This window comes from Pimephales promelas, chromosome 4, assembly GCF_988280905.1.
Source record: "Pimephales promelas chromosome 4, fPimPro1.hap1.1, whole genome shotgun sequence".
NCBI lineage: Eukaryota > Metazoa > Chordata > Actinopteri > Cypriniformes > Leuciscidae > Pimephales > Pimephales promelas.
This window is the reverse complement of record NC_142772.1, coordinates 38,722,974-38,737,105: the sequence shown is the minus strand read 5'-3', so window position 1 is coordinate 38,737,105 and position 14,132 is coordinate 38,722,974. Positions and strand designations below refer to the sequence as shown.

The following is a 14,132-nucleotide window of genomic DNA, read 5'->3' as shown; positions in this document are numbered from 1 at the left end:
TGCCCTAGTAATTAATCTACAGCAAGTTCCTTTGGCTATATGAATCCCAGCTCTGCCATGTGCTATTTCTCGGCTGTTCATCTCCCCTTAGGGAAATGTAACCGGCATAAAAGCACAATCACAGCTCACAAAGCCAAACCAAAAGCGTGAGATTTATTTCACTTGACTGGCTATCACCCCCTGCTTCTAATTTCTACACAAAGTACAAGTGAATCTGATCATATTGGACTTTCCAAGTTGACGTGCATAGCCAGTTAGGGAAAAGATTATCACATAATTATATTTCTGTTATCTAACTTTAGCAAGTACATTCAAAAACGTAATTAGTCTCAGAACTTTTTTCTTACCTGTTGTGAACTTGGTCACATCCTGTAAGTTTCCCAGAGGATAATTGTTCCTAAATGAATATAAATTAAATGGCTTGGGATTCACACTCAGCTCGGCCCACAATTCGTGATTGGGCGTCGTCCATCTTCCAGCGACCACGTCATAGTCGCGACGACCGAGATGCACCAACCGTGTGAAAGAGTCATAGAGGCCACCCTGAAAGCCAAAGACGAGAGGAAAGGTGGGGTTGGAATCTCGGTAAACGTCTCCATACGGTGTGTACCGAATTTCCTTCACCACGTGGCCGCGGCTACTGAAAACTGCAAGAGGAGTTCCAGCATTGTCACAAGCTATATAGAATTCCTCGCCACTGCTCATCTCCATGGCGATGAGGTGTCCTTGAAGGTCATAATAGAGGGAAGTGATCTCCGCACTACTGTGGTTGTACAGGTGCGTCACCCGTGTCGGTTCCATCAGATCAGCGTAGAAGAACTGCAGCTGTGCTCCGTCACTACTACGGCTGGCCACTCTCCTTCCGAGCCCATCGTAACGGTACCACATCCTCTGTTCGCTGTCCCGGTCGTAGGCGCCTAAAAGCAGTCCATTCGAACCGTAATCAAAGAGAAGATTGCCACGGAGACGCAAGAACCCGTCCTCATCGGTGCGGTACTGGATCTCTCCAAGGCGTGTGATGCGGTCACGGAGATCATAGCGTAGCGGTGTCAAGCGTGCACTGTTACCGTGACTCAGTAAATTGATGTTTCCGTTTAGGTCGTAGCTGTAACGCCACTGTGGGCGGTCATTTATGGCGACTGTCTGCAACTGCCCATCTGCGTCATACTCGTACGCGTAGCGCGTGATGTTGCTGTCCACGCCGATGCGAATATCACAATTTATGACACGTCCCATGCTGTCGTACTGCAGTGTCATCCAGTAGGCGATGGATTTCAGAATCTCATACTGAACCTCGATGACTTGCCCAGTTGGGTTGAAGATTTTAGTGTGCTTCATGGCATGTGTGGTGATGACCTGGTTCAGGTCGTAGTTGATAACGCTGAACTTCCCGAACTGCTCGATTCGTCCCGACACGTCCACGTAGCGGTAGAGGTCAATCGGAAGTGGCGTTTCGTTGATCATAGCTTGCATGCTGGTGACTCTGAAGTTGTTGTAGCTGTAGTCGAAGCGAGCATTAACCAATCCTTCTTCGCTGAAACGGTATATTTGTCTACTCACCAAAGGACCTGAATACAACAAATAGAGAAAAAGAGAAAAGAAAAAAAATAGGATGAGATGTTAGCAGAGAGCCACACAGAGGTTAGGTAAAACAAGAGTCAGCTTCACCAGTGTGAGATTGGATGAACTCCCCCACTGTCAGACGACTCATTTTGTTTCAAAGCGCTTTTAGATCAGCCAAGCAGGAGGGGAGTGAGAGCGAAGTGACAAAAGGAAGATTAAATGTCAGCCTGTATGTTTATTGGTGCAAGAGTACAACCTGTTTACTTGTCCAACTGCTCACACATCTTACTTACTTGTCTCACAGGATTATTATCTCACCTGTTTATTTGTGCAAAGAAGCCATGGTGATACCTATCTCTTTTGCCAATTGAAGTAAGCATTTCAGCTGGTTACTTGCTACAGAAAAAATGTATAAATATATGGAAAATCGTATTACCAGGCTTTCTTTAAATTACGGTTGATTGGTATGGTATGACAATACGTAAAATGTGATGGCAGAAATGCTACTACGGTAGATATATTTGCATGACTAATAGGGTACATTGACGTGTGTCATTTTTAACATAATCAATTATGAGTAATCAAAAAGGGCACCACATGGTTATTAAAAAAGAAACCACTTAACAGCAAACCAAGCAAAAATAAAGCATGAATAGGAATTGGAATTGTAAATAATTTAACTCTTTAATGTTTATTTTAAGAAAGAAATATTTTGGGGAAACATTGTTATTCCATTAACCATATGATCAGATAATTTTAATCATAACTAAACAGACAGACAGTTTGATTCACTAAAATAGAATCAACTCATAAGATTCATTTGTTCGGGAATCAAATTACACTGAAAGCACTGTGTTGCTGAGTCAGTGTCTGTCATTGTGTCTACTCTCATTGTGTCTGTCAGATAACATTGTTTTTGTGGTGCTCTTACCTGTCTGTCTGTAGCGGATGGTGCAAACGAATCCTTCATGCATCAGGTGGATGGTTTTAACAGCACCTGTTGCCTCGTCATAGGTGAAGGTAATAAGTGTTGAATCATAGAGGATCTCAGCCAGCCGGGCCACTCGGCTGTATTTATAGATTACATGCCTGCCAGTGCCCAGGTAGAGGCTCTGGAGCAGGCGCCCATCGTGGGCGTAGTCTTGCGTGAAGCAGGAGGTGGGTGAGTCGGGTGGGGTGTAGGTGTTTCGGTAGTATCCCACAGATAGAGAGGTCTGCAGGCTGTGTCTCACCATGCTGGGGAGGGTGACTGACAGCAGACAGTCAGTCTGATCATACTCAAATGTATAGCGCCGCTGACTGTGTAACAACAGCTGGACAGACTGAGTAGGAGAAGAACCAGAAAGAAATAGAAAACAGAGAGAGACTTAAACATGTACATTACCAGAATCTCAGAAAATAACTTTAAACATCATTTTGTTTAAAAATTCCCAAATTCTTATATCCAGAAAGGATATACGTTTTTTCATTGCCATTATTCTCATTGGTTAGTATATTTCTGTGCATTAAACATTTGATAAATTAAAAAAAAAAAACAAAAAAAACAAATCGAATAATCGAATTGAAAATAAATACTTGTTAAATACTTTTTACAAATACATTTTACACATTTAAATAGATGTATATATTTGAATTATTACAGTAAATAGAATGAGATATGTTGCATTAAGGGTAACGCTAATTGGGCTCTTGTCATAAAAATAATGTTAGAATGCAAAAAAAAATGCAAAAGCTAATAAAACAAGCTTAGTTTTTAATAAAATTATGAAAAGTTATCAAGTTATCATAAAAATTAATAAATAATCAAATAATAATTATAAAATAAAATAATTTCTGCTCATTTTGAGGTCAAATACAACCAGGCATAGCCTCATTGCTCACGTACATACAGTACATACCTTTTCCAGAAAAGTGTAGCTCCAGATCTTCCCATTGGCCCATGTCCGTGTGATGATGCGTCCGTTATCGTAGTCCCTACGCTCGGTCCAGTTGCCTCTCTGTATGCTGGTGACCAGACCTTCGCTCGAGTACGATACTCGCACTTGATTGTATTTACTGGGGGTCCATAGCACAGGCCTGCCCTTGTCATCGTACTGAACGCGCAGAGTGAACTTGCGATGGTCATCATAGATCTTCCCAACCCGACTCTCTTGACTATAGTCAATAGACAACACATTCCTGTTGTGAGCCTGAGCGAGAGAAGGGGGTGAGAAAGAAGGTAAAACTTATGATCTTATTACACCAGTGTACACAGAAACGTGTGCAATAAAATTGGCAATAAAAGAAGAACATTTCTTTCTCAGGGGTACAAAGGGAGACAGGGTTGCATTTATGGCCAACATTATTCAGCATATACATCAGTGAATTGACAATGAGTCTGGACCAGTTTTTGAAGCTCCTGGTTTCACTCCGTGATTCCTAGATCAATTTCCAGCTCTTTGCAAATGATTTGGTTTGGCCGTCTACCACTGCAAGGGGCTACCGCAGAGTCTGGGCCTTCAAGAAGATTTTGCTCCAATAAAAAGATAATGTCCTGTAGAGATGGCTGTTGGAATTTGGCCGAATATATTAGAATCAGTAATTGAGCCGGCTGCCCTTTACGGCAGCGAGGTGTGGCATCCACTAACAAATTAGAAATTAGGCAAATAGGGAAAACATCCAACTGAGACCTTGCATGCAATACAAAATTCAGTAAAAAAATATCTTAAAAGGAAATGGGAACACCGCAAATAATGCATGCAGGGTGGAATTAGGCCAATAACATTAATTCAGTGATCCCTGTATCATTATAAAACCTTACAATGAGAAGAGTTGAGTAAAGAAAACAGACCGCTCGCTGAGCTGGTCCTGAGTTTTACAATTAATTGTACTAACATCCATGCCCCTTGTGACCAGAGTAATTCTGTGATCATAATTACAACGACCAAATTACAAATACAAGCAAAATATGGTTATGTAATATTTGGAAGCCCAAAGTAAAATGCAGTTCTATTTGGACCTAATAATACTGCACAGTGGCAGACTACTTAAGTTGCCTTCCATTCAGCAATTACTATATAGTCAGATTTTCCAACTTGGAATTATCCACATATGACTTTGAATGGAATGAAGCACTGTCCACTGTGTCAAGGGTCAGGTTCAAGGGTCACTATATATATATATATATATATATATATATATATATATATATATATAGTATATATATATATATATATATATATATATACACACAGTACATATACATATATCATCAGGTCAGGGGTCAACCTTCTGCCGGAAATCTCTCTCTCGTGAACGCATGTATGGCTGTTTCTGTAAGTCAGTGATTATAGTTTATATAGTTTTAAATATTGATTTGAACTATACCTTTAAGTAATAATATTTCTGAAGGATCATGTGATAGTGAAGACTGGAGTAATGGCTGCTGAAAAAAATTATTTTTCCATCAGGAGTAAATTACATTTTAAAATTATAGTTGTTTAAAAAAAGTTATTTTAAATTGTAACAATATATCACAATATTAGGGTACAAAGTGGCTAAAGGGACACAAAATGTGGTTTTCCCATAGTGTGATTGCATATATATATATATATATATATATATATATATATATATGGATGTTTTGAATAGTGCTATGGCAGGTTTTTGTGTCATCTAATGGTTTAGAGGAAAATAAAATCAAAGGGGCCTTTTTTATGGGGGTAGGATTGTTCCATTATTCAAAATAAATAGATCATGATCCACAAAAAAAAAAAAAAAATCCACAAATAAGTGGACTCCATCCACCGTTTCCTCAAGCCAATCAGATAACGGCCACGCTGAGCTGACCAATCGTAGCACGTTCTTGCTACAACCAATCACGTTAGGCTTTACACTCGGGGCGGGACATGAATGTGATTCATTTTGAAGATATTTGCACCCTTGTATTTCTGTCTGTCTGCCTGGCGCTTCATTCAAATTGAGCTGTTTCTGTGGTTGCAACAACGTGTTTCCAAAAGGTTGCTGGAGTTTAAGGCTTTTTTTAATTTCCATCGGGATTACAAAAACCAATTATGATCACCATACCGAGCATAACACTCTACACCGGAATCAAGTGGCGCGACAGCGCGTCAGAAGCAAACGGCCCGTTATCTTCTTGGCTGCCGTGGCAGTTTCAATAATGTAATACTAACATGTTTGTAATGTTAACACATTTTTCCCAGTTTTCTTAGCTGCAGATATATGACGTGTCTATAATCTTCTATAATCTATAAAGTGTCTATAACAGAGACTATTTATATAAACGGAGGACACATCATTTGCACGGTTTGCTTTGTCCAGTGTTAGACAGACTCGCACGGGGTAGACACAAGAAAGTATAAAATAGCTAGCGATAAGTATTTGCAAATCTCCTTTTATTTATTTGTGAGTTTTATATTTTTCTGTGAAACTCTTTACATTTATTTGTGGATCTTATCTATTTATTTGTGAATTTGATTTATTTTTGTGAATCTCTTCACATTTATTTGTGGATCATGATCTATTTATTTTGAATAATGGAAAATCCTACCCCCATACCTTTTACCCCAGCATAAGACACTTCGTTTAAAAAACATTTAAATAATTGTATAGTAAATCCCACTAAAACTTTGATTTACTATGATGAAATTTTCTGTTAATTACATTAATTATCGTTTGTAATTGAAATTTGTAGTGCCTGTAAAGCACACTAAAACTGCAACCAAGAAGTGGCACTGAACAGTGAATGAGTGAATATGAATATTAGAGAGCATAAAATAGAGAAGAGAAAGACTTATGGAGTTTATTCTAAGAGGAAGTTGGAACAGTGTGCGAAATGCAGGGTAAATAAACTGTGCAGTGCCTGTTATATGTTATATTAGAGAGAGCAGGTGTGTAATGTAGTCTGTTTCTTCTATTTTTACCACACTAAAGTCCCTTTAAAGAAAGTCAGTTAACTCTGTGGCCCTCTTTGTAATGTCCTGAGCAGCAATTAGTAGTCAGGCAAATACAAAGAACATATTCTATGTAGATTACTGGAATGAGGAAAGACTGGAATGACCGAAAGACAAAACTGTTTTCCAAGCTTACATTTCAATAACACATGTTAAATCACTAACAAAATCAATATACCCAGTGTTTTACTTCAACCAGAGCTTCCTCCCACTTTTTAGGAAGATAATAAACATGTGAAATAAATAAATAAAGCTTGCTTTAATATAGGGTATCAAATAAAATAATACAATTTAAGCTTAACGCACAATGGTGTTAATTAAATCTATAAAGCAAAGGCAAAATTAGATTTTGATTTAGAACGACCCAGGTTCAATTAAAAAAAGCTGGAATAAATTAATTGAAATAAATAAAAAATGCAACTCGGTTGAAGTGGATGAATAACAGAAGCAGGGTCTTTTTTGATTCCATTTAGTAAGCAATTTCACTGACTTGACCTCAATGACGAATGCTGCATTTGCTGTGACAGCTTCACATGAAACTAATCATGCAATAAGTCCTACTGTTAACATTAGCTAAAAATACCTGCTAATATGTTATAAACTAAACTGTTCAGCACAAAGGTGAACACAAGTTAATTATTGCATTTTTCGTAAGTGTTTGATCAATCATAATAAATGAACAAATATTTGTAACTTTACTTTCTCAGTCAACACCTCACAATAGACTTATTCAGAGCAGCACCGTGACAAGTATGGAAGCGAGGCTGTGAGAGATGGACTTTTTTTCAATGGCATCCGCCGTAAAAAGCTCCTAGATCACTTATAAATTTCCACAGCTTACATTCTTTGGGTTTTTTTGTCTACTGAAAATACTCAGGAGTATATTTTTGCAGTTTCTTCAGCAGAACAATCCAAAAACGCATTAAATAACAGTTCACTGAAGAGATGCTTGTCTAAACCTTACAGCCCCGCTTTCATTCCACTGTAAAAACAAATTGCTGCCTTATAAGTACAATCAACTAGGATATTTAAGTCATATCAACTTAAATTACATTGAACTAACTTAAAAAATAGGTGAATCTTGAATAACTTAAAACAAAGTAAAAAAACATACAGTATATTATCATAAATTATTGATCATTTTTTACAGTGTGCTGTGAATAAGGTCAATGTGTGGCACACATCTTGGAAAAACCCATTGTACCCCATGCACATAACATGCTACAGTATACCCTTCATGGAAAACACATTATTACCCTCAGTCTCCGTTCATATGCTGTGTAATTCCCTTTGGCCTGTTCACGCCTTTGTCTCCATTCTATCAGGCTGTGAGCTGGTTCCCCTGGCAACGTGATGTTGCACCTTCCGACTGTGGGATGGACGAGGCCTGCCGATGCCCCTGGCAACAACCCTGATGACACGGTTGGTTCAGTACTGAGAGTAACGTCCATCCCGCTGGCATATGTCACCCATAGAGAGCCGTCATCTCGAACACCATACACACCAACAGAGTGAGCTGGACAGAGATAAAGAGCAATATAAGATTAGAAGCATTACATTTATTACATGAAATTATTTCATAATTTCCATTTTGGGTGAACTATCCCTTTAAATGTGTCTGAAGTGTTCAAATCATTTTTGGGGCCACTTTGTTTGCACACAAAATATTATTTGCAGATTCTCACACACACACACACATACTCACCTTGTCGAAGTGTGTAGATGGTGTTATCCGCAGAGTGGTTTGTAATTATAATAAAGTTTTCTCTGTTCGAGGCAGTGGCTTCCACTCTGACAGCTTTCTCCATGTTTCCATGGAAACTACTGACCTCTCCAGTCGGCAAGGTCATGTTGATGAGGTGTCCGTCAGAGTTATACCTGCTCATGAACACACTTTCTGTTAGTCTGACTGTGTGTGTGAGAGAGAGAAAGACTGTAGTAAAGTTTAAATTAGTGAGTGTAAATGCATGTGTATGTAAGAGAGTTTAAAGGGGTCATATCATGCATTTTTTCATTTTATTTTTCCCCGACGACATTTGAAACAGTTGTCAAGGCTTCATGTGCCATAATTTAGTTGTTCATGACAATTTTCCATCCACTCCCTGACCTTTACAACAGCAGTAAACAGGCTGCTTTTTGCTGCCGTGCCTTTAAGACCTCTGTATAAACGCCCTCTTCGCATGTGAAAAAGAGAAACGCTTTGCTTCACTTGCATACGGCCTGGGTTTGCTGTTGGGTCCAATATAGTTCATGCTGCTGCATTCTTCAATAACGGCCTCTTTGCAAAGACTGAATTACATTGTGACAGGATCATAAAACAATCCCCTGAAATGTGCTGAACTGTGAAGGTGGAACTTCAATGATCAGGGACCTTGTTAAAAATAAACTTCAGTCACACTTTCCTAAAGTCACATCCAGAAGTATGTTTGTGTTGTTAGCAGTGTTGGGAGTAACGCATTACAAAAGTAATACATTACAGTAACATATTACTTTTTGCTGTAACGCAGTAGTGTAAGGCATTACTAATCAATTTTCAGTAATATTTTACTCGTTACATGTTCAGTGAGGCTTGTATTACAGTTGTATTACAGTGTATTGTCTGCTTTTACTTCTTAAAGGCAACAGACTATGTGAAAGTTTTAAAGCAGTCTTTTAGTGCCAGTTCAGAGCGGTCGCGTCTGTAACATTGTTTTTTCCTCATAAATGCGAACACGAAAACTAAAATAAAATGAATATTTTAAGTTCTGCAGAGCCAACCCTTCCTCATCCGATTTGCGCCATGTAATTAACATAATTACAAAAAATATATTTTGCCTCCTATTTTTTTGTCATGCATGAATGTGTGTCTTTTCCCTAATATTAAAAATAAAACATAGACTGATATTTGTCTAATGTCTGGAGTCCTTTAAGGAAGTAGCCTATATACGTTTCAATACATGTATTTTCTGAGAATTTTTATTTCAAGTTTTGACTGCAAATGTCATGTCCATAATGCTGGACTTCCCCAATTTTAAATAATTTATCCTCAACTAGTTTTGTGGTGTAGGTCTACGTATTTTATAATGTTAACTTCAAATAATACTAATAGACTAATTTAAAGATAAGGCAGCGATCTGGACGGTAAGGAGAATAACGCTGGGAGTTGGAAGAGGTGTGTCACGATTCTGTAAGTTCGTGGATCGTGGTTCGAGTCGTGTGGCGAATCGCGATTTCGGTTTCATATTGCATATCGTTACAGCCCCAAAGTTAAGTTCTACTTAGTTATTTTGGTGAAAGTAACTCAAAAGTAATACATGAGTAATGTAACACATTACAATTCTGAGACAGTAATATTGTAAGGTAATGAATTACTTTTAAATAACAGTAACAAGTAATACCTAATGTATTACAGTTTGGAAGTAACTTGCACAACACTGGTTGTTAGTTAGCCTAAACAAAAATTGAATCAGTATCTGTTCTTTTAAAAAATAAAGTGTCAATTCAACTTGTTCCTTCTCGTTACCTTTCTGTGACAAAAAAGGTCACAAAAGTCCAATTCTCATTATTAACTACGACCTTTGCCTCAATAAACTCCTAATTACTGCTTATTGATAGTTAGTAAGGTTGTTGTTACGTTTAGATATTAGGTATTGGATGATATTATAGATATTAGGGATGTAAAATATGGTTTTGCAGAATAAACAGCCAATATCCTAGAAATATGCATGCTAATAAGCAACTAGTTAGTGACAATTGGACCCTAACGTGTCACCCTAAAGTGTTAATTAATCTCATAATTCCAATAAATGGTTGTTTTGGCTGTGTAACCTGGCTCAACACTCTTCAACACTCAAAGTTCTGATATTAACGCACCAATGTTCTGACATGTATGCATAAATGCATACTTCTGAAAATAAAAATGAGTATTAGTCCTTTTATTTTGTCTGGTTGATATTTCTTGATTTTTAGAGTTAGCATTTTAAAAATCATTAAAGATAATGTAAAAATCTATGATAAGATCTATGACTGCATCCCACCACCCTTGAACTCCACCTCTGCTTCTATTCATTCATTACTAACCTCATTATTAAGTAGTCCAGGGGTTATTAAGAGCTTTAGTCGCGTCTCAAGCTACACTCCTGTCTTTGACAGCAAGCCAAATCTGTTTACCTTCCTTATACACAGGGATTAGGGAATGGACACTGTGCCAAGCACAAATGACACCGTTTTATTCAACAGTAGTTTCCTTTGACTTTTTTCAGTTTGTCCACATTTTAAGAAAGTAAAAATTGATCTCATCTATATACACGGCAGCTTCAACAGCTTATTAAATAAACTAAATGTCTAAATGAGGATTACAAAAAAGGTTATAGGATAAGAAAGCATCATTATCTCAGGATAAAAGTCAATGTGAAGTCCCAGAAAAGACGGAAAAACAAAGTGTGGGTGTATACGATACATTATAAAAGGTGAATGTTAAAATCCGCAAATGCACCATATGGAACAGACGACTTGACATTTAAATCCGTGTGGCGGCTCGTGGACGGTCTTGTGAAGCACTAATGACATGTTTCATTTCTTTTTCCATATCTAAATCCATATTTAGAACTAAACAACTCAAGCTATTTCATCTTCTCCCTGTTTTATTTATGTCTAATCAATGTCAATGCCAAATTAAACCATATACTTGTGTCTTGCAACCCACACTCGATGTAAAAGAATAAAAGCTTTCATTTGAGCATTCAAAGGCCTGCGGTTTAGATCAAGAGACATCGCCGGCAACGTTCTCCTGTCCTCAAAATGTTGAGTCTGCTTGAAATACAGGTTTCTAATTCAACATCTTAGGGAGATTTCCTTTCCTCGCTCACTGGGGGGTTGTAAGCCACTATTTGTCCTATCCTTTTATCTCCTTTATTTTTTTATTTTCTGAAAAGCTGCTCTGGAACATTGTGTATTGCAAAAAGTGCTAAACAAATAAACCTGAATTGAAAAGGAACTAAATGGATTGACTGTGCAGGCATAAGCACCTAATCCACACGGTTTATGCTCATTAAAACTCTTCTGAAATCGTATTCTAAAACTTTTATATCTGCATTTTCAGATTTCTAAATGTACAGGTTGTTGCTATGCGGTTGCTAAGGTGTTCTGAGCAGTAGGAGCCAACAGTAATAGTGATGCTCACCTTAGCAAGCACAACTGATATGGCTATGTGTCAAAACTTAATGAGCTGCCTACCAGACAGCATTTTGGGGAATCACAGGAACATCTGAACGTTAGGATCGATCATTTGAACGCCTTTGTCGTGCTTCACTGCTTGCCAGACACTCGCATCAAGACAAATGCTTGCATATTATGCAGCCTCTCACTTTCCCAAAATTTCACTATTCCTCTGGTGAAATGATCGTCTCAAGCCATTATAATAATACTAATTCTAAAGAGGGGGTCATTCTCAGACTTGAAATGACTTGGGGACCACCACCAGCTAAGTAGAGCCATGTGTTTTGAGTTGAAAGGCTCATCTGTCCCTCATACCTAGCATAACTCTGCACGTTTAGTTGACTAATGACGCCTGAGATTGTATTCCTGCAATTTTCTGTTTGCAGATCGGCCAGGTAGCTGGAAAATTAATAGACCAGAAACATCACAAGCTGAAAATTGATTCAATACTGTTAATTCACGTATTCTTTCTAAAAAAAAAAAATCAAAACAAGAATAATTAATAAATAAATAAATAAATCTTAAACAACTCATTACTCTCTCCCTTACAGCTGTATAACTTCAGTTGTATTCCTCATTCGTAACTAAGTCACGTTGATGGCAAAATGAACAACTGCATAAGGTAAACCTCCCTATAATTCCCCAAAATGAAGTTTAGAAAGACAGCTTACTAGGTTTTGAGCTTTTTCTGAGCGCTTTCTAACGCAAGTCATTACTGGATGCAGATCAGATCTGAGAAATTCCCTGAACTCGAGGCGCTTGTTGACGAGTTTGGAACACCTACGTTGGCGCATATTCTGCTTTGAGGTATGTTTCTGAAATATTCAGTACTTACTACTTCTGAATGAAGGGAGCTGATCAAAGTCAACACACCATCCTTCAGTGTTGTGTGCACAACAGAATGTAGAAACATCATTTAAATAAGCTTCCACGGTGTTGCAGAATAAGCTACAGGCATCTAGTTAAAAAGTCGCATATGAACCCATTTAAAATAGATAAACATTAACTAAAATGGTAACACTCAAGAATAAAATTTTACTAATCAACATTAGCTTCACTTAGGTAATGGCATCACGAACTAAAGACAGACCATTATTTTTAATTCTAGGTTAATGGTAATTTACAAATACATATACTAATAATTTTAACCTTTTACCGTAATTATAAAAGAACATATTTATTTATTTATTTTTGTGTATTTGTGTTTTGTTTCATTCTGCTTTTTTAAAGACATTAAACAAGAAAAATGATAATATAACTTGAAATGTATTTAAATTAATTAAAAACAACCTAAATTAATAAATGCTGCTAAAATTTGTTTTTTGTTTGCTCACGATATCTATGCATTAACTAATGTTAGTGAATAGCAATTGTAAAGTGTTACCACCCAAGAAATATTACTTTCTGATATTATAATTTACAATTATTTCAGTTAATGCATTTATTTTAATGGGCAGTATTTTTTAATATAATAGAATTTCAATAAATTAAAAATTATTAGGATTAATAAATGCGGTTAAAATGGTTGTTTATTGTTAGTTTATAATACCTAATTAATAAATGTGAACGCAAAGCTAGCATGCCGTGTTACCACTTAAAAAAGCAAAAAAAAAAAGAGTTTATAATTGGGATTTTGGTTATTGTGCAACAGGACATTAACAAAACTATGATTTTGGCACTTCAAGCCTGAACCATAAGGTGTCAGTTTAATGTTCGAATATGGTTTAGTAAGTGCCAGCAGGGGGCAGTGTCTCACAACAGACCGAACACAGGCATGTGATCCGCCTCAACACTACACCATGAGCTGCATGAGAACGGGTATGTGTGTGTATGTATGTATGTGCGTGTGTGTGTAAACACAGTGTGTGAAAGGTCACCGAGTTGATCAAACAAAAAGGAGAGAAAGAGAGAGAGGAAAAGAAGCCCCTGACATTTTCACACTAAATTAGAACTTGCAGCTCAGTCTCACAAATCCCTGAAAATGCCCATGCAAACAGTTTACAATGCACACACACACACACACACACACACACACACACACACACACACACACACACACACACACACACACACACACACACTCACAGGTACCCAGGCTCTTTCATAGTGAAATCAGAAGAGGATACAGAGTTTTCTTTATTGGATAGATTAAGGCTGAGTGATTTTCATTGCAGCAGAAAAGCACGCAGCTTGAGAAATCGAACTACTGCACTCTTTCAAACGATCTCGGGTAACACCGTCGATCAGACTCTATTAGATTATTTTCCTTCTAATAAATTCTAATAAAGCGTGATTAAATTAGCCGCAGGTAAAGATTAATCTATGCTGGGAGAATATTGTTTTATATACAGTAGAAACTTGCCACTATTCCTGCTGATAATAAAATGGCCTTGGACTATCAGTGTGCAAGTGAGGCTGTGT

The 14,132-nt window shown here is 37.4% G+C and overlaps 1 protein-coding gene across 9 annotated transcripts in view; it reads right to left on the bottom strand.

Annotated features, from left to right (window-relative positions):
• tenm1 (teneurin transmembrane protein 1) overlaps positions 1-14,132 on the bottom strand; it is a 278,449-nt gene that overhangs the window by 5,408 nt on the left and 258,909 nt on the right. For all 9 annotated transcript variants that reach the window (XM_089130471.1, XM_089130477.1, XM_039659141.2 and 6 more), the window contains 5 exons: positions 8,221-8,393; positions 7,772-8,031; positions 3,462-3,752; positions 2,495-2,885; positions 348-1,568 (listed from right to left, as the gene is read on the bottom strand). In XM_089130471.1, coding sequence (XP_088986597.1) covers positions 348-1,568; positions 2,495-2,885; positions 3,462-3,752; positions 7,772-8,031; positions 8,221-8,393 — 2,336 coding nt within the window. The remainder of the gene's footprint in view (positions 1-347; positions 1,569-2,494; positions 2,886-3,461; positions 3,753-7,771; positions 8,032-8,220; positions 8,394-14,132) is intronic.